A 22,069-nucleotide genomic window follows, 5' to 3' on the forward strand; every position below is an offset into this window, starting at 1 on the left:
TCATTTCACATGCTAGCATAGTAATGCTCAAAATTCTCCAAGTCAGGCTTTAGCAATATGTGAACCATGAACTTCCAGATGTTCAAGCTGGTTTTAGAAAAGGCAGAGGAACCAGAGATCAAATTGCCAACATCTGCTGGATCATCAAAAAGCAAGAGATTTCCAGAAAAACATCCATTTCTGCCTTATTGACTATGCCAAAGCCTTTGACTGTGTGGATCACAAAAAACTGTGGAAAACTCTGAAAGAGATGGGAGTACCAGACCACCTGACCTGCCTCTTGAGAAACCTGTAGGCAAGTCAGGAAGCAACAGTTAGAACTGGACGTGGAACAACAGACTGGTTCCAAATAGGAAAAGGAGTACGTCAAGGCCGTATATTGTCACCCTGCTTATTTAACTTATATGCAGAGTACATCATGAGAAACGCTGGGCTGGATGAAGCACAAGCTGGAATCAAGATTGCCAGGAGAAATATTAATAACCTCAGATATGCAGATGACACCACCCTTATGGCAGAAAGTGAAGAAGAACTAAAGAGTCTCTTGATGAAAGTGAAAGAGGAGAGTGAAAAAGTTGTCTTAAAGCTCAACATTCAGAAAACAAAGATCATGGCATCCGGTCCCATCACTTCATGGCAAATAGATGGGGAAACAGTGGAAACAGTGGCTGACTTTATTTTTGGGGGCTCCAAAATCACTGCAGATGGTGACTGCAGCCATGAAATTAAAAGACGCTTGTTCCTTGGAAGGAAAGTTATGACCAACCTAGTGAAGTGAAGTGAAGTGAAGCCGCTCAGTCGTGTCTGACTCTTTGAGACCCCATGGACTGTAGCCCACCAGGCTCCTCCTTCCATGGGATTTTCCAGGCAAGAGTACTGGAGTGGGCTGCCATTTCCTTCTCCAGAGGATCTTCCCAACCCAGGGATAGAACCCGGGTCTCCTGCATTGTAGGCAGACGTTTTACCGTCTGAGCCACTAGGGAAATCCCGATGACCAACCTAGACAGTATATTAAAAAGCAGAGACATTACTTTGCCCACAAAGGTCCATCTAGTCAAGGCTATGGTTTTTCCAGTGGTCATGTATGGATGTGAGAGTTGGACTATAAAGAAGCTGAGCACCGAAGAATTGATGCTTTTGAACTGTGGTGTTGGAGAAGACTCTTGAGAGCCCCTTGGACTGCTAGGAGATCCAACCAGTCCATCCAAAAGGAGATATGTCCTGAGTGTTCTTTGGAAGGACTGATGTTGAAGCTAAAACTCCAATACTGTGGCCACCTGATGCGAAGAGCTGACTCATTTGAAAAGACCCTGATGCTGGGAAAGATTGAGGGCAGGAGAAGGGGACGAGAGAGGATGAGATGGTTGGATGGCATCACTGACTCAATGGACATGAGTTTGGGTAAACTCCAGGAGCTGGTGATGGGCAGGGAGGCCTGGTGAGCTGCGGTCCACAGGGTCGCAAAGAGTCGGACACGACTGAGCTGAACTGAACTGATAGGTTTACAGGGCTTCCCAGGTAACACAATGCTAAAGAATCCGCCTACCAACACAGGAGATGCAGGTTCAGTCCCTGCATGGGGAAGATCCCTGGAGTAGGAAACGTCTACCCACTCCAGTCTTCTTGCCTTCAAAATTCCATGGACAGAGCAGCCTGGCAGGCTACCATCCAAAGGATTCACAAAGAGTCAGATGTGATTTGTGCATGTGCATTCATACACTCACACACACACACGCACACATTTACAAAGTGAGATAGCATTATGTAAAAAAGATCTCATTTAAAGAAAGAATCATTTTTACTAATAAGTGGCCAGTCAGATGCAACGAAGTGTTTCAAGTGGCTGAGGAAATAATAAAAGCATTTTTTGATCTCACTTCTTATTCTTTGGGCTTCAAAAATCTTTGAAATCCAGCCACCGGAGACAGAAGAATGAAAACCTTACTTACCCAGCCTGAGCTCTCCATTGTCTTAGTAAACACTTCACCTCCTAAACAAGTTCTGCACTTCTGTAAACTGAGTTCTACCAGTAAAGAACCCTCAACTTAAAGCCCATACCACTGTGAATTCAAATTTATCCAAGTTACAGAACTTCACAAAGAAAAGCAACTCTACTTTCAGCCCTAATTGCAATTAGCCAAGAAAACAAGCACACTTGCAAAGGGTCATGCTCCGAAGTTCTTTCTGCAAGAAAATGGTTGGGAATTTGTATTCCTCGTTCCCACAGAAACGATGTTAAATAATACGTGAGCCCACAAAGGCTTACTGACCTCATCGTGTCTCTAAGGCATAAAAACAACTGGCAGGACCAGGCAAGGTCCCTCAGCCCGGGAGGAGGGAGTGCTCCTTCTAGCACCTGGGTTTGCTTTCTGTTTCTCTCACCAACACACTGGTTTATTTATTTTTTTCATTTATCTTCATTTATTATAAATTATTTTCATTTATCTTTTTAAAATTGAAGTATCGCTGATTTACAATGCGGTGTTAATTTCAGCTGCCCAGCAACATGATTCAGTTACACAGATATATGCATTCTTTTTTACAGTCTTTTTCATTATGGTTTATCTCAGAATATAGAATACAGTTCCCTGTGCTATACAGTAGGACCTGGTTGTTTATCCATTCTATATGTAATAGTTTGCATCTGCTAGCCCCAAACTCCCGGTCTATGCCTCCCCCAACACCTTGGCAACCGCAAGTCCGACCTCTACATTTGTGAGTCTTTTTCTGTTTCACAGATAGGTTCATTTTAAAGACTAATTTCTGTTATACACCTTCTGCAGTTCAGCAGCAATCACTCAAGAGGCTATTCGGGACAACCACTGCCACCTACTCACATGGAATTGCTCTGGCAGAAGTTATTAGGGGCTTTCTAATCTCCAAGTCCAGTTATTTCTCTGAAAAATTCAAGTTTCCTGACTTCTGACCTCTCTGCTGCTTTCAGCTAGCTCCCTCGCTCCCTCTCACTTCCCCTCTCTGAACTTTCCTCTATTCCTGTCTTACCTCTCGACCACTTCTCTTTCTCACTGGTTGATGGCTTCCTCTGTCCATCTTTAAATGCTGGTGTTGTCTGTGTTCTCCCACAGGCCCTTTTTTTATTCTGCCTCTTTCTTATAGGAAGACTCACTTGTCCTCATAATTTAAAATGCCTGACACATGGTAAGTGTTTTCACTGTTATCCTTCAAAACCCAATGTAAATATCACCTCTTGCCCAAAGCCTTAGCGAACCTCCCCCACATTCCCTTCTTCACTAGAAGAATCCTCTGTCATTTGTGTTCTCCAAGCACTTAATATAAACTTTCAGTACAGCCATCAGCAATCAGCATAATCTATTATATCTTCATAGGCTGGTATCCTGCACCAAACTGGGAGCCCCTCAACAGAAGGGTTAATTTCATTGAATTCTATCCCATAAGCATCAGTAAGTGCGACCACTTCATGATCAAGCTCAGATCTACAGGTCAAGCAAAGAAATGGAAGACCTCGGGCATGTCAAGATCCATAAAATGTGATCTTTGCCACCAAGGAACTTAAGTCACATTTGAGTAAAAAAGACAGATATCAAAATCAAGAACTAAATACCAGGAGGGGGAAATGCAATATTCATTCATTCAATCCATCCACAGATATCAAGTGCCTTTTAAGTGCCAAGCACTGTATAGGGTACTAGAGATACAGGATAAACAAGACAGACAAGGAAAGGAGACGTGGAATTATATTTTAATGATCCTTTCAAGTACCTGAAACTGCTGCTTCTATGTCAGACCTTTCTAACAAAGGATTTCTCATTATCCTTCTACATTGGACTTGACTTTTTCGGTTGTTCCTTCTTAGTCATTTCACATATGATGCAAGACTTATGAAGCAACAGCTTTTTCTTTTATATCTCCCAAAGAATCAAGTAAACAAGTTAAAATGTACTTAATAGCTTTTAGGGGATTATTTTAAGAGGTAACAGACTAACATAAACATGTAATAAAAACTTACACAAGTCTTAAAGAGAGGCTAAAAAATAAAAAGTTAAATAGTTCCATGATTATTCTTAGCTTAAATGAAAAAGCATGCTAAGCTCCAGCTCATAAATAACTATACAATATGTTGGGCTCAGGAAGGAATTTTCCTGGCGACCACATATTACGTACACATTATAGCTCAAATGTTGGGCAATACTTTCTTCTGTGGCTAAAGGGGACAATTACAAGACTTGAGAAGGTAATTCTCATAGACTAAATATAAAGTCATCAGAAGCTTATAAGTCAGTCCAAGTCTTAAATGAAGCTTTCAGAATTTAGACCAGGTAACTGAAAACTGAAAGCAGATCAGGACCTTGGATTCTCCAATCATAGGTTTTTGTTTTTTTTTCCCTCTGTTAATGCTCTTAGAAAATCTTCTCAAATTAAGTTGGCTTATCCTCTGGCATGGAATCTGTTTAGGGAACATACTCTAGCTCCCCCGACAAATACGCCAAGGAGAATCAGCCCCAGGAAAGTGAAATTTAAAAACAGAAAAATCAAGACTGCTTCATACATCTGTCTCTGCAAACTTATTCCAATATGTCTAATGATATTTTCAGAGGGAAGCACAAACCTATCAAATAATGGTGGGTCCGGGAAAATTAAGGCATGCCGACACATAAATATCATAGTGTAATTTTGTTCAAAATTCCCAAATGGTGTCACAACACAGCGGCACGAGTTTTTTTTGTTTTGTGTGAACAACTTACTTGTTTCTAATGATGGTGTCTGGCCCCTCTAGGGCTATTCCAAGATTGAAAATGAATGGAGGGCTTCCCTGCTGGCTCAGTGGTAAGGAATGTGCCTGCAATGCAGGGGACATGGGTTCGATTCCTCATCGGGAAAGATCCCACATGCCACAGGGAAACTGGGCCCATCCACCACAACTATTGAGCCTGTGCTCTCGAGTCCGGGAGCCTGAGCACCCTCTAGCCTGTGCTCCACAATAAGAGAAGCTACCCCAGTGGGAAGCCCATGCACCACAACTAGAGAGAAGCCCAGGAGACTACGAAGCCCCAGCAGCAATGATGACCCAGCAATAAATAAATCTTTTAAATGAATGGAAATGCTAACCTCTCAATTCATCCTATCATGTGTAAAACTGACAGCTAGTGGGAAGTTGTGGTATAACACAGGCAGCTTAGCTCTCTGATGACCTAGAGGGGTGGGATGGGGTGGGGTAGGAGCAAGGCTCAAGAGGGAGGAGATATATGTATACATATAACTGATTCACATGGTTGTATGGCAGCAACGAACACAACATTGTAGAGCAATTATACTCCAATTTCTGAAAAAAAACGAAAGGAACTAAGCAATAAGGAGAAGCTACCAGCCTTGGATAATCAAGAGATTATCCATCATGAAGAATGTTCATATATATTTAACAAGATGAAATCTGCTTCTTTAATAAAATCTGACCAGATGCAGAGTCCCGAACTCAGTGAAGCTTAAAAATTGTGAAGGAGCACTTTTCTTATCTAACTTTCACCAAACAGTGAAAATATGTCAGTGCTGGAGGAAAACTAAAGAGCGCCATATCTTAACTTTGGCTCCAAGTGTTTAAGCGATTTGGCTGATGTAGAAAAGTGTCGCTCTCATGTTATCAAATTTTACCTTCTCCAAGATTTCCTAAAGGGGCACCGAATGATAGTTATAAATGTAACCATAAAACTCCATAGAGGTTACTTAAGCTCAGTCACCTACAATTCTGGTCTGCCATTTGTCTGACTTCTGTTCCCTTAAACAAAGAACCAAAAACAGAATTTTGTCTGAATTTTTAAACGTTCTATAAATCCAAGTAAGCCATTCCTTAACCCTGTTATTCGTGAATACTGATGAATATTTACACGTTAACAGCTTGTAAATGCTCCTGCAATTTACCTTCTTAATTGGCACATATTTGCATCTAACTCATTTCTTCAAAAGAACCTTAAAAAGTGAACTTTGTAAACATATTATGCTTGTGATAAATAGATTTTGTCATTCATACCTTGATGTGCGGGCTTCCCTGCTGGCTCAGTGGTAAAAAAAAAAAAACAAAAAAAAAAAACCTGCCTGCCAATGCTGGAGACTTGGGTTCGGTCTCTGGCTCGGGAAGATCTCTTGGAGAAGAAAACGAAAACCCACTCCATTTGCCTGATAAAATCTACTTCCCTGGAAAATCCCATGGACAGAGGAGCATGGCAGGCTACCCAGTCCATGGGTTCACAAAGAATCAGACATAACTTAGCAACTAAACAAGAATAACAACTTTGATGTGACATAAATCAATCAAAATTAACACTTATGACCAAGGATGCCACTTATTTGAATATATGCTCGAAGGACCAGTCAGCACTAACAAAATACTCCTGGAAATTAAATGTTAAGTCAAAAGCATAGCTGACTGTGCAAAAGATTTCATAATGCTGACAAGCCTTAATTTTAGACTTTGGAAACAAAACAAATGCAGATGTGCAGGTCAACATTCTAGTAAACAGCAGGATCAGTCCTTGGTAACCCACTCACGTGTCATATTTAATGATTAAATAAATGTTCTACACTACTGCATTTATAAAGGAAAGAGGAGTCTAGGACTCTGTCTAGAGTCAAGCCTGGCATTTCCTTTCCAACTTTATTTCAGATTTACCAACTGCCAAATGTACTTTAAGCACATAGGCTATTGGCAGTACTAAGTTGCTGGGCAAGAAAAGTTAAGCCAACTATTCTCACCATAACTCACGTGCAAGCTACAACACTGTTCTCAAATTTCACTAGGTCAAGCCAAGCAACTTACACCCCAATCCTGTTTTGCAACTAACAACACACACATACATACACAAACACATAAAGAGATCCATTAGGTTGTAAAGCCAGATTCTGCCCCTCTATATGGCCTAGAAATCTTTTCTTACTCTGACTGTATATAAATAGTTAACAGTAAATGGACCAAGAATTAGTTTTCAAAAAACTAAAATCTTACTGTCCAGATTTGATGATATGGATTTTCACTGGATCAACAAAGCTAGTTTCCCAGATCAATTTATAGAAATCTAGAAATTGTATTGATAGAGCTAACATACATCAACTGTGTGTGTGTGACTCAAAAACAATTAGAAAGGTTGTGTAAAGTATACATTAATAACTATGATTAGGAACTTCAAAGGTAGCCCAGATTTCAAACTCAGTCATTTTTACATATACTGTAATACAGATACAGTTCTGCATGCATCACTGTATCTAATACATGTTTGCCATTCAAATTCCATTATCTAATACTACACCACTGGTGTGTTGCAATTACCTAAAATAGCCTCAATTTTTTTTCACAAACTAAAAGGACTAATACAAGAGAATTCTGAGCTAGATCAAATTTCACTACTATAAAAACAAAATATAAAAAAAAAAGATTCTAAGTCTCAGGTAGTAACTCTACTTGTTTCTACAAGTCAGTATATAAGAATTTTTCTTTGGTAAAGAATTATTTACAATACTTCCTTGAGGTCAATTTAGTGAGATTCTGTCAATATTTATAAAAGACCTTAAAGGTTTTTTAATACAACTGAGTACTTATCTACATAATTTTGAATATGATACTGATTTCACATAAAAATAAATGAAGAGCCTAATGCATAGTTCACAGATGTGTAAGATTTTTGTCTTCAATGCATTTTCACATTTATTTTCACAGTAATGAACATTGTTCTCATGTGTCCAATTCGGTGAAATCATTGACGTCTGTAAGAGTTTCCTTGGAGTTTTCACATATCACTACTTAGAGTATCACCTTGCATTTGTTAGGCTTATTAAATAATTACTTATTAAATTGTTGAATTCAATGGGCAGACTGAAAGATCATAAAAGGCAGAAATTACACTCAGCCTAATTCTGTGCAGACCTTGGAAAGAAATCTTGCAGATTTTTAAGTAGTCAACTTTAATATCTATGATAAGAAGGCTGTAATATAAATATTCTCAAACAGAAAACTTATTTCTAGGAGACAAGAGAGCATAGTTGTAAATGAACAGACTCTGAATTTTCCCTCTCAGCTTTAAGTCCCTCATCTATTTGGATCTGATTTCCATATATGCTGTGAGATAGGAAACCATATTCATTTTTATTCAATTATTAAGCCCCATGAGTTAAATACATTCTCATTTCTCAGTAAATAAATGAACAGACTCTGGGATCAGACAGCTTCAGATTCAAAACTTGGTTCTATCAAGTGGCACTGGGAAAGTGATGACCTCTGCTGGGTCTCAATTTCCCCATATGTAAAACTGATCTATTGATGCCATCTGCCTCATCAACACTGAATAAGGAATATGATTGGGCATGTGAAGTGTTTGGTATGGCGCCCAGCACACAGTAACATGGTGTTCATCTGGGTAGCAATGGCCTTAAATTGGGTTTCCCTGGTGACTCAGACGGTAAAGCAACTGCCTGTAATGTGGGAAACCTGGGTTCAGTCCCTGGGTCAGGAAGATCCCCTGGAGAAGGAAATGGCAACCCACTCCAGTACTCTTGCCTGGAAAATTCCATGGACTGAGGATCCTGGAAGGCTACAGTCCATGGGGTCCCAAAGAGTTGGACACGACTGAGCAACTTCACTGGTTGGTTCACTGGTCTTAAACTACAAAGATCAAAGTAACATATTTGGTATATATAGTTTTACAGCAAATTTACCAGTCCTCTAAAATATTATAAGCATTTTTTCCTTGCAAAAAAGAAACCTATTTGAAGGTGTCTGGACTACTGAAGTTCCTATTAGTAATAATGATTTGCCAGTATATGAATAAAGCTGGGTTTGCAGACACTGTAAGCAACACAGCAGTCTATTCTGACTTGGTTCTGGTCAAGCCATGCTCTGGGAATTATCTGATTTAAAAAAAAACAAAAAACAAAAATACCTTTGATTGTCCTTCTAGTGATAAAACCATTTGATAATGCTTTGGGGATAAATATTAAGTTGTATAAAACTGATAGTAATGCAAATAATATCCGTCTGCAGCAATACAAAGAAATATTCTTTGGTAGAGATACAATTGATTTCCATCCTGTAGAAAAGACAACTCCAACATTTATACTTAAGAATTGTCTTATACTTAAGAATTATCTTACAGCACATTAGTCAGTTTGGCATCTATTAGCAAATCATTTCAGCATTCCTGATTGTGTGTGTGTGTGTGAGAGAGAGAGAGAGAGAGAAATCTCGGCTCTTCAAATTCTCCTTATCATGGACCAAGATATTAGAACTGATCCTCTTAAACAGCATGTGTGTTCTGAAACCTTTTTCACTGCGAGGGGAAAACACCTTGATTATTCGGAATTCTGAAGACATGAGTTTGACTCCCTACTCAGCCAGCTGATTTCTTCTGGCCAAAGTCAAATACCCTTCTCCAAGGTGGAGTTTTCTCAACTGTGACGTATAGAACAACTACACCGCCACATCTATTTATTTTCTGGAGCACGTAAGATAATCAAAAGAGGACTCCATTGCATAAAACAACACACATTTACATTATCACCCTCATCTAGCCATATGACATCACCTACACCCCGGTGTGAACAAACTATAAACCTGGAAAACACTGGAGAGATAGGTAAGACATGCCATGGCCCCAAGACAGCGGGAATCACACTCCTGGTCCTCGATAGCCTCAGCTCTAAACTGATCTTTGCACAAGAAACTGATTGGAAGGACTGATGCTGAAACTGATTGGAAGGACTGATGCTGAAACAGATTGGAAGGATTGATGCTGAAGCTGAAACCCCAATACTTTGGCCACCTGATGTGAAGAACTGACTCATTGGAAAAGACCCTAATGCTGGGAAAGATTGAAGGCAGGAGGAGAAGGGGGTAAGAGAAGAGGATGAGATAGTTGGATGGCATCACCAACTCAATGGACATAGGTTTGAGTAAACTCTGGGAGTTGGTGATGGACAGGGAGGCCTGGAGTGCTGTGGTCCATGTGGTTGCAAAGAGTCAGACATGACTGAGCAACTGAACTGAACTGAATGTGATATCAAGAGGTACTTGACATGTCATAGCCTGGGTTTCCTTAATTCTTTGGGGGTGACTTTCAAATAAGAAATAGGAGAAACTAAGATTTTGAAAGGACAGTGAATTCTCTCTGAGCTTCCTCAAAGACACGGCTTCCTGGGTTTGATTCCTGGGTTGGAATGATCTCCAGAGTATCCTTGCCTGGAGAATCCCATGGACAGAGGAGCCTGGCAGGCTACAGTCCGTGGAATCGCAAGAGACGGACACGACTTAGCAACTAAACCACCACCAGGAAATACCCAGTTTTACATGGTTTAGAGTCAACAGTCAAATGGCCTGACATCCACTAATAATTCACTAGGGTAGTTCTCCGTTTCTGTCTCTTAAGAGGTCTTAGAAGAGACTAAAAGTGTTGGAAAATACTAATTGGTCAGAACTACATTTAGAGCCTTACTGTACCAAAGAATACAACTCGCTTCCTGTATGAATCATATACCAAAGGCAATTGCTTTGCCCATGGTTGATTACCTATTGTAACAGAAAAGGCTGGCATAAAATGGAATGTTTACTGCTACCCTGTGCAACTCCGGAAGCATTTAAGTTACACAGGTTGGCTCTGCTAGGATTTCTAGTAGGAGACTCTAAGAACATTTAAATTTTTTCTCCTCTCTTCTCTGTCTCCTAAGAAGACTGCCACAAGGTAGCCTGGATTCTGTATCTTTTAGTTTTTATGTTTTCTTCAGAAAAAAAATTATAAAATAAAACACATTAAGATGTTAGGAACTCACTTTAAAGTTTTTTTTGGTAAGATTTGACAAGACTTTAAAACTCAGCTTTGCCTCACTCATACCCTCTCTCCTTCTGTAATAATCTGACACATCTTTTGATGAGTTCCTTAAGTCAACATCTCCAGCCAGAGATAAAAGCCAATATATTAAAACAACAAAAGCAGTCAGTGTATTTGAATCATCAGTGGATTTTAAAATAATTTATCATTTTGCTCTGCTTTCCTAGCTTTCTTTTATGCCACTAAGAAAACTTGCAAATCGAACTTTGCTCCCTGAAAATAAGGGGAATCTTTCTTAAACAAAGCCAGTTTCCCCACTTAACTATATCCAGTTTACAGGAAGGCGAGGCGGTTTTCTTCAAGATATACCTTTCCCAAGGCTGTTGGTGATTGGTTTCTTCCTGATACCCACATAGCTGTAGTTCCTGCAAAAGTGTCCACTCCCACCTCACTTATTACAGTCTCAACTCTCATCCTGCCTCAGGCAGAGTGGGATGCTGCTCGAGGGAACACTTGGGACAACTACTTGCAAAGCAGAACCAGTTGGTACCTGTTGGTGGAAACTCGCATATTCGTTGGGCTTTGTGCTTGTTGATCTCCCACTGCTCCACAAAGAAGCAGTGAACCAGGTTTATCCTGCAAACCAGAAACAGGAACTGAACGGGCTGCTAACCAGGCCTCCAAAACAGGAAGCAGGGGACAGTCCCCGTAGCCGCCGGAGGGGAACTAACTCGAAGCAGAGGACTCCCAGAAGGCTGGCAGCAGCCAAGGCCACTGGTGAGACAAGGCCAAGTTGTGTGCCTATAATTAGGCTTCACCTAGAGGTGGAACCGACTGTAATTCAACTGACGACTCTCTGAAGCAGACCAAAGGTGACCAAGTTGAGCCAAGGAGCCAACAGCCTGGGAAGCAGGATCAGTGATGACAATCTGCACTTGACTCTTTGGGGTAAGAAATGAGTGCTCTACAAACAAATGTACTTTGTGTTTTGGAGTCTTCTTTTTAGCTGTGCTTTTTTCCAATTTTCTAGTAAAATCCTTTTGGAAAAATTTTAATTTTGCCTCCAAGAAAGCAAGAGGAGGCATAGTGCTCTGTGCTCCCACAGGGTGGACAAGGATATGCCAGCAAAAAACATGAGCGTGGCTCCACTGGGATAATTTTTTTTAACCCCTTCCTAAACTAGACCTTTTTTTTTTTTAATGAGTTTGCCGACATTTGCTCTTTTGATAATTTTCTAAGGTTGTTCCTTGGTTGAAGAAAGACTGACTGAAAGTGGGAAGGGGCTGTAGGTGGTCTAGATCAGAGCTTCTCAAACACCATTCTGTTGATTGGCATAATAGAGTTTTTATCTATAATAAAATAGAGTTTCACCATCATGGTGAAATGGGAAAAATAATAATAAATAATGCATTTTTCCATATATTTACTATATGTAAAAAGCTATTCTTTAAGATTATGTTTCCCTAATTTAACATTAAAAAAATGTCTTTTTAAGAAATAGTGGCAGTGGTTGGCTGGTTGTTGAGTTTTCTTCTTCTTTTTAATATCCTTACTTGGAAAAATAAAATGACAAATTCATGTCAGTCTTCAATTTTTTAAAAACCAGCTCATGGGAACCACTATTTAGGAAACACTGACATCACCTTCTCTCTCCAAATATATGAGACAGTATGGATAAAAGCTTCACTGGATTTAAAAGCAGAAGATGCAGAAGTGGGCTGGAAGACTCTCAGGAACTTCTCATTCTGAGATATACAGGATACAAAGGTTATGTTTGCATTGTTTTGTTATCAAATAAGATTGGAAGTCCTAGGGAGCTGTGCTGGAAGCAAGTGAAACCAAACCCAGAAAGTTCAGATGCCTGTCCAGTGACATGGCCAAAAAGGAGACTGTTATCACAAGCAAGGCGGGAACACTACACCCATGAAAATATAAAGGCTAAATTCTTAAAATTTTGACTTGCATATGTTTCCTTCCTGTTCCCCACTTGCTGCTACTGGGTGATAGGCTGAGTAAGAGATTGCAATCTACAGAGAGCCTGCCTAAGAGAAAGGCCAGGGGATACAATGGTAGTTGTGGGGGGTGGGGGGCGGTGTGGAGGCAGGGAAGGGGGAAGCAGGCAGCCATCCAACTGTGAGCCCCAAGAAGAAGCGAGGTGGCCGTGAACAGAACACTGTCCCTGGGTCTTACATCAGCTGGGATTCAAGGACCATAAATAGGTTTGGAGGGGATGAAGGTGAAGGTGTTCTGGATCCCCTGCTGGTATCGCTTCCTCCTTCACTGAACATCCTTCTCCCTCCCTCACTGTCCAGCCTCCCTCCTCTCCCCGAAGCTTCCCAAGACTTCTTTTGTCCCCTGCCTCTCCACAGCCTCTCCTTCCAACACCACCAATCCAAAGTGATACTCCTACATCCAGCCAAGATGCTACCACAAGCTAGGTGAGCACAAGTTACCAATTCTAACTCAGGGCAAGATGGACTCAGTTTTAGGTTGGCCAGCAACACAATTTTACTGCTTAAATAGACAAAGGAGCTCCAGACTTCAAGTTCACTGAGTTAAGGAGTGTTCTTGGCTAGACCCAAATCTAACTACCATCTATAATACTGTTTCTAAGGAAAAGTGTGCTTCTGGTTCTAAGCAGCAACCTTAAATCATTTAGGCTGAACGAATGAATATAACTCCTTTACGGTTCAGTTTTCTCATAAGCAAGTAGGGGAATAGTAAAGTCTATCACAGCTATACTTTGCAAAAGTACTGTTCATTTTTTAAAGAAAAAATTTGAGTCCCTGCCATTTAGGGCCTGTCTACCTCAGTGGAATAGCTCTGCATCACTAACATCTGTATCACTGACATTTGTATCACTGACATCTCTTAGCTTTTCAAGAAATTTACTGTCTATAATGCAGGGGCCTGGGAAGGGGTGTTATTAGCCTGTCAACTGACATCTCTGAGTGCTAGTCTTATATATATGATGAATTTTCATAAAATCTTGGATAGAACACTAGTTTCAGGATGGAAATGAAAGAATGACAAGAGTAGTCAAAGGACAAACTTGATTATAGTTGAACAATAATCAAATAGGAAAAATCAGTGAAAACCTGTAACTGCAATCCATGCTTTAGAAAACCCCCGTACACATAGAGAGCAGAAGCTTGTAAAAATGTAATCAAACTACTTCAACACCAACATTCCATTTTAAATGTTGAGGCCCTTGCTAAATCCTCCTTGTTTACCATTCTATCTCAGGTTGGAGGGGGACACCTCTGACCCACCCTTCTTCCGGTTTGATTCCAGAGGCTATTTCCTGGAAGCCCAAGGCATTCCACTGAGGACTCTCACAACCAGAAATCTGCACTTGAATCTGTGCTGCTCACCAACCCTGAGCTCCTGGAGATGGCAACATTATCCATACAAGCAGTTCATTCATCTCTATGAACTGAAGTGATTCCTTTTTAAATCAACACTGTTATAATTTTAAAGTACAGAATTTAGGGCTGGAGGGAATCTCAGAGACCAGTTATTACAACCCTTCTCTGAGATTTTAAATGACTTGCTCCAGATTAGAGAAGAACCAAGATCATGAAATCCAGAATCCAGATCCTGAAACTCTTGTTCAGATGCTCTGTCGTAGCACACCTTGCTGCCTTCCTTTGCAAACTCATAGAATTACATGAGAAATTCCTGGAAATTTAGTTTCATTTCCCCTCTCCCCCTCCATCCCTGGTCCAATTGTTTAGGCCACTGAAGGAGACAAAGGACCTCACTCACAATTACATGGTTCAGAGCAGAGCCAGGATGAAGACTGAGACCAGACTAGAGGGATAAAGTTCTTCCCACTATGTCATAACGATTCAACTTTCAAGTGGCAGTACTAGATGCAGAGAAGAGGTCAGCATGGGGCCAAAACCTTACCAGGCCTGTTTTTGCAAGGCCTGCAAGCTAGGAATGGTTTTTCTATTTTTTACATGGTTGAATATCACTTTGTGAATAATATGATATAAATTTCATAAATCTGACAATATCCATTAACAAAGTTTTGTTGGAATACAGCCAGGATGATTTATTTAGATCCTCTTTATGGCTCCTCTTGAGTAACACCTGCAGAACTGAGGCGGTGTGAGAGACACCTCCAGCAAAACCTAAAATGTTTATGCCATCTGGCTCTTTACAGAGGACAAGCAAGTGCTCTCTTAGAAATCAGAAGTCGAGTTCTACTGCTGTTCACCTTGGCCTCCCTCGGTTTAGAAAAACAAAACCGATACCATTTTCATTCTGTCACCTCGTCAATGTTTTCTTGCTGAACGAGAGACCTGAGGGTTCAGGTCACAGGCAGGGGTGAAACTGGGGCCTGCCTAGGTTGAGCTCAGCAGTGGGATGGGCCAGAGCTGGCCCGGAAACACTGGTCTCCCTAGAGCGTGTCCTCCTCTCCACTATTCCACATTGCACACGATGGCTCACAACATCCCCATCCCCGCCAGCTCTCCATCACGAGTTCGATGCTTCCCGTTCTTAATTCTGAGAATAAATCAGTACAGCTAAATGGAGGTAGCAAGGGTGAAGCCGGACCTTTTACAGTCAGGCACCCAAAGTGGGACCCTCCATTGACCAGTTATTACCCATGACCTTGAGCCAGTGATGGAGCCCCTCCATCACTGATGATGGTTTTCTCATCTAAAGAGAGTAGCTAAATACTTCCCTCATAGGCTTGCTTGGAGGATTAAATGAGATACATTTCAAATGTCTGGTACCATCTAGTCTTTCTCTCTCCCTTTCCCAGAGGTAGTATTTGGAGAATAAACATTACGTGAAGCTTGTTAGGAAAGTCTTTCAAATTAGCTTAAAGATTATTTTTATAAAAAAATACCCAATCTATCAAAGCAATAAAAATAGGTTTAGCACTTCATTGGGTGTCTTCCTCATATATCTTTTAGTTCTTTGAAGCTTTTTCCAAATTATAATCCAAAAATAAAAATGCTACAATTTTTAGAAATGTTATATTTACGTAATTTTTATAGCAAGTCACACAAAGACCCAAGCTAAACTATATTCTACCCATGTCCAGTTATGAAGACTAATACTGTAAAATATACCAGAACCAGAAAGTCCTAGTTTATTTAATCTGGCTTCCTTCACATGAAGTTCTTCTTGTTCTTAAAATATTCAGTTTTGGCTAAATTCCAAGGCTGACATAAGCCTACTTCAGGTGTTCTAAAAAGACTGAAGAGAATCAGAACTGGAAACAAGGTTGGAATATAAAACCTTCTATGCGATCACAGTGCAAGAAACTTATTGTCTGAAAGCACCATTAAATCAAATTTTATGCCCACATTTACAAAAAAAATAAATATGTATATATTCTCAACATTGGTTGTACAGGGTGCTAAAGGTTAATTTCAATAACATGCTTTTATCTCTAACATTTGCTAACAGATAGCAAATTGCTCCAGTCACTTGAATTGCAATGACACTTTCTGAAATCTGTGGCTGAAAATATTTTTTTTCATGAATTACTCTAGCAGTCACTTTAATGGGCACACTTTAATGGCCAATCTAACTTAGTTATTAAAACTGGGTATCAGCGTTTTACATAATGTTAAATTATATACTTGCCAGCCCATCGGGGGTATATGGAGTCATAAAAAACAGACTCTGCTCTTCTTCACCAAAATTCCAACAGAGATATCACGCAAGTTCACTGTCAAGTTACAAAAGTTGCTTTTGAAAGTAATTACTTGAAAATTCAAATTGGTAAGAGGTGGGAAATCAAGCCACCAAACTTCAGGGAAAGGGAGTTGGGAAGATCGTGACATAACATGCAAATTCATACAGATCCGCTCTGCGTGCAGCTGGCTGCGTGGCACAAGTCAGAATTTTTGTACTCTCAAAAGTACACGGAAAAAAAATGAGGACATCTTCTAAAACAGGCACAGGTATATATAGAAGGAAAATGTGGGCCAAACCTAACAGAAGAGAAACCAAAACACTGGATAGAGCAGGGCTGACTGGGACAAAAAACTCGCAGTGCAGGCGAACCGAAGTTCTTCAAGAGGACCACACGCACCCCGCGACTCCCAGCGCGGGCCGGCGGCCGGGCGGTCAGACTCTGCCCCGAGCTGCGAGCGACCCGAGCAGTCACGCAGCGCCGCTCGCTGCCCCTAAGGTGGGGCAAGAAGTAAATAAATGAGATGCTCGACTGCTGCCCAGAAACTGATCGATTTTTCTTTTGGGGGCGGGGGGAGGGGGAACAACAGCTTTCCCCCTGCGGTGGCCCCTGACCGCGGAGGCTGGGGCCCTGCACTGTAAAATCGCACGCACCTGCATTGTAAAATCGGTCCAGCACCGCAGTTTCCCCAAAGTCCAGTTTCCCAAAATGCAGGGTCTCCAGGGCGGCGCCCACCGTCTCGCACGCCTCCCGCAGGCACTGCAGGGCCTCGCTCTCGGCCACCACCAGCTGCCCCTGGCTCGCCTCGTTGATGACATAGGCCACCGTGGTCCGTCGGCCGCCTCCGCCCCCAGAGTTGCCCCGGCACCGGGTGGCGCTGCTCCCGGAGGTGGCACTGGGACAGCCGGCGCCGGGAGCGGCGGCACTCTCCACGTTCCAGAAGCTGCCCGGTGGCGGCGGTGGCAGCTGGTTCTCCTCGTCCTCGGCCGCCGTCGCCGCTCCTCCCCTCCGGTAGCTGCCGCCCTCGGCGAAGGGTGGCACGGAGAAAGTGATGCCCTCGCCCGCCTCCGCGCTCATCTCTCCCGGCCGGGCTGCCGCGGCGGCGTCGCCCGCCCAGCCGCACCGTCTGGCCAGCCACAGCTCGGGGCTGCTCCGCGCGCGCCGGGCTAAGCAGCTGCCATCCCGCGTCGCGCCTTCCGCGCCGCGCCGCCGCCTCCTCTCCGGCGCCCTCTCCCCCGAAGGGACGCCGCTGCCCGGCGGCGGCTCGCCCCTCCTCGGCGCCTCCGTGGCCGCGCCGCTCGCCCGCTGCAGGGTGTAGAGTACACGGGGTGGGGAGCCGGGCTGAGCGGGAAGGGACCGCGCTTCCTTTTCTTGGCCGGCCGACAAGTAGGCTCGCGAACCTGCTGCGCGGTGCGGCTCAAGGGCGCCGCTCTCGGGGTGCGGTGCGCCCTGGCCACCCGGGAGCGCGGTCCCGGCTCCTTCCGTGCCGGGCGCCCTGGGAGGGGCCGGGGAGGGCGCCCTCTGGGTGGGGAGCTACCTGGCCAGCACCTCGCGGGCGGGCAGACTCCCTGGACCGCGTCCCGGAACAGCGGCAGCGGCCGCCGAAAGGATCCGCCTCCTTCCTCGGCGGCAGCTCCCCTTCATCGGCTCTATTTCCTCCTCCTGCCCCGGCCCCGTTCTCTTCCGATCGCCGCGGCCGCTTCGTCCCGGCACCAGCCCGGCCGCTCGAGTCTCGCCGCTCCTTGCAGCCGCTCGCCCGGTCCGCCACCGGCTTTTTGCCGCCCACTCGTCGCGGCCCCGAAAGTCTGGGCCCGCCCCGGGGGAGGGCGCTGCTGGGAAGCTCGAGTCCGGACGAAACCGACCGCGTCGCGGCTCCCGGACCGCAGCCCAGCCCGAAGCACCGCGCAAGGCCAAGGTTCTCCTCCGTCACCCACTGGGCTCCCCACCCAAGACAACCTGGAGTCGGCAAAAGCCCGGAGCGCACGCGACTATAGGATGGCGCAAAAAATAAAGTCTCTCTTGCGAATACTCGGGTCTTCTCAGCCAGCGCCAGGAGGCACGCGCCACGTTCCCCGTGACCACGGCGCCCTCCTCCGGCCGGTGCCAGCCTAGCTCCGCCGTGCGGTCGGGTCCCATGTGCGGCGCGGGGAGCAAGAGGGCCGCGTGGGGAGGCCCGCGTGGCGCAGGGCCCGAGGATTTTAACTACGGTCCTGCAGGCGGCCTCAGCAGTGGCTCTCCGGAAGTGGCAGGCTGAATTTATAGGGTCTGCCCCTGGTCCTGGAGAAGGAAATGGCAACCCACTCCAGTATTCTTGCCTGGAGAATCCCGTGGACAGAGGAGCCTGGTGGGCTGCCGTCTATGGGGTGGCACAGAGTCGGATACGACTGAAGCGACTTAGCAGCAGCAGCAGCCCCTGGTACTTTACGTTTGCAAGTTTTCAATAGCTCTGCTATCGTGAATAATTGATTAGCTCCAAGTGCTGAACGGTATAGCATTTGCATTCCCATTTGAGTTCATAAAATTTCCCCCAACGCACCGATACTTATTTGAGATAGAAAACCGGTTCTATCCTGGCCTTGGCAAATCATCATCTATCTGCCAGATGAAAGAGGGAAATTAAGCAATTACTTCAGTTTTTTAAAAATTGCACTGGGGGTGGGGGTGGGGAGCGGGGAATGCCTGGCTTGCTTAAGAGCAATCAAAGCGTATCTACTTATTTGGGAAGTAAAAACATATGTGCAAGTTCTCAGAGAACTTCTCCAGAATGCTATAACTTTAGGAGAACCAGTGGAACCTACAGTGAAATTAAGTAACAGGTTTGGACTTTCCATCTCCAGGAACAGAGATGAATAAGTTCTATGAAAAAGATAGAAGAATACTGCAAATTACATGCAAGCTAGGCGGGAAGGGAGCTTCCTTGGTGGGTCAGTGGGGAAGAATCCATCTGCCAGTGCAGGAGTGGTGGGTTCTGTCCCTGAGTGGGTAAGAAGGAAATGGCAACCCACTCCAGTATTCTTACCTGGGAAATCCTATGGACAGAGGAGCTTAGCAAGCTACAGTCCATGGGGTTGCAAGTATCAGACATGACTTACCGACTAAACAACAGCGGGGAAGGAGGATAAAACAGTTGAGTAGGAAAGGGTTAAAAGAAGAAAGGAAATAATGTGGGGAAACACCGAACAACTGTATCTGCACAGTTGTATCCTCAATGAAGCCAAGCGAACTTAGATTTTTCTAAAGATTTGTAAAATGATGGAAGTAAACTTCTAGTAAGGAAACTGAAATCTATGTGATCCACATCTGCTTTTGAACTTGATACCATAGGAAAATAGATATTTAATGAATTGCTGATCATACAGAAACAAAACATGGGTGGATTACTGATAAATATATATTCTTTAATATTTCCAACAACTTGTCAAACCTCCAAACTTCTGTGAAAGTATGCAATCCTCTACCCCATCCTGACCCAAAACAGAAAATGCAGGAGAGTCTTTGAGACCATATCTGGAAAATTAGAATGCCCAAATTCTCAAATAGCTTTTGACTACACAAATAAGGCCCAAGAGTATTCATAAAGCTGTTTTCTAAAAACCATAATTTTTAGACTATGTCACCTTTGCTTCCCTTCCAGATTTTTTCAGAGACACCATTCCCACACAGTTTGTTTTACTTTGGTCAGTTTGTTTTATTTAGAATTGATTTAATATCTTCAAAGATGTTACTGATTACTGGCACCTAAACTCCAATACAATGCTGGAAGAAAGAGCAGTTCTTGGTCCCAAGGCTCTCCCACCTAAACGGGTATGGTTTAGCTGATTAACCTTGCACAACCTGTTTTAGATGAATCCAGATGAAATTTTCATTTTTATAGCTGATAAACAGTTCAAAGTGTATAAATTCAAATGGTTCAGTTCACAACTCAAATTGAACCCTGTGTGTAGGCAGGGACACCATGCCAAGGGCATGGGTGTGGTGCTGAAATCCCCATAGCCTTAAGTTTGTCATGCCTGCCTCAGGGTGTGTGGGTCTGGAGGAATGAAAGCCTTTTTCTAATTGGATCACCCAGAAGTTGCTTTTTGCACTTCATCTGTATATAAGGAGCAGGTTTTCTAATCCAAAAGCACATCTAACATGGTAGTGGTGGACAGGAGAGAAATCATTGCCTGGCTTGGGCTTCCAGGTTTACTCTTGAAGAGATAAAAGGGAAAACTTTAAACCTGAAATGGCCAGGTGTCTTCTAGCTAACTTAGCTTTTACTTTAGGTGACAGATTTGCCCCTTTCTCTGCATCCTTAGGTAGATAAGAAGGAATATTATATACTCTTAATTCCAAAAAGTATTAAATGCTATGTACAAAGCAAGGTAAATATAATTTTAAAGTATCAGAAATGAAAAAGGAAGCTAGTAAAAGGTATCAAGCAGCTAGGATAAATTAAAAATTTGATTGCTAAATTTAGCTCTGTGTTTTGACTGTCAAAAAGAAAACACATAAAAGTACATAACAATGTACTTAAAAAGAAAATACATGTGTACATAAAAGTACACATATTCATATGAACAGTCAAGTCTTAATCTGGCATGGAATTCTATACTTTATTACATAGACTCTGATATGGAGGACACTGGGCAATACAATGCAGTTGAATATGGATTTGTAACAAGTATATATGTTTTTCAAACTTAGATTTAATATTTTTAAAGCCAAGGTCATAATATTAAATATTAATTCAGTGAAGGCATTTCAGAGGAATATGTCAGATACAATGCTTTCTAGTTATATTAACTTAAAAAAAGAGGAATTGGGGGGATTATATTTTTTATTGCAAGCTCACAAATTGGCATCCTGCATCAGGGACAAAAATAATTCAAGGAAATAGAGAAGTAACATACTGTTTAGATCCTTACCAAAAATAGAGGGCTCCTTAGAAGCTCTTGGCAAAGATTAAACCATACTGAATGAATGATAGAATTATAATATGAATAGTTTGTGACATCTTTATTTTTTAATTTTTAAAATTTATTTTGGCCTTACTGGGCATGTGGGATCTTAGTTCCCTGACCAGGGATCAAACCCATGCCCCTTGTGGCAGAAGCATAGAGCTAGAACTACTGGACTATCGGGGAATTCCCCTGTGACATCTTTACACTTTAAAAAGGCATGGGAGCCTGAGTCTGAGATGAAGGATCTTGCAGACCATTAAGCTACATGTATTTTCTCTGAATCAGTACAAACTCCTAAGCACAGTTGTTTCTGTAATTATGATACACTGGGAAAATTCTCTGTGTTCAATGGCCCTCAGACTCACACTTCTACCTCAGCAGTCACATGTCAGCCTAACTCCACCCTGTGCCCTAAATCTCTGGTGTCATTAAGAAGCTGAAAACTTCAGAAAGCAGATTGGCAGCTGTGATGTATAATATAGAATATTTCAGGAAAAAAAAAAAAAAGCATGGCAGCAGAACTGAACTTTATTGGTTGAAATTATATCCTCATTCAGCATCTATCACACTTCCACTTAGAGATTATCCTTGGGACACCTTTGAGAACACCTACAGGTAAGGTAAAAATTTTTCCTGAAAAAGAGCTAGAGAAATATAAAGGAGAGATTTCTGCTTCTGAT

General features: G+C 42.7%; 1 protein-coding gene across 1 annotated transcript in view; it reads right to left on the minus strand.

Moving 5' to 3' along the window:
• The window catches only part of MAP3K5 (mitogen-activated protein kinase kinase kinase 5), a 213,252-nt gene extending 194,963 nt beyond the window's left edge, over positions 1-18,289 (minus strand). Inside the window, exon 1 of the mRNA XM_043456974.1 lies at positions 17,100-18,289. Coding sequence (XP_043312909.1) covers positions 17,100-17,523 — 424 coding nt within the window. The 5' untranslated portion in view covers positions 17,524-18,289. The remainder of the gene's footprint in view (positions 1-17,099) is intronic.
• Between the last annotated feature and the right edge of the window lie 3,780 nt (positions 18,290-22,069).

The sequence above is a fragment of the Cervus canadensis genome, chromosome 33 (genome assembly GCF_019320065.1).
Source record: "Cervus canadensis isolate Bull #8, Minnesota chromosome 33, ASM1932006v1, whole genome shotgun sequence".
NCBI lineage: Eukaryota > Metazoa > Chordata > Mammalia > Artiodactyla > Cervidae > Cervus > Cervus canadensis.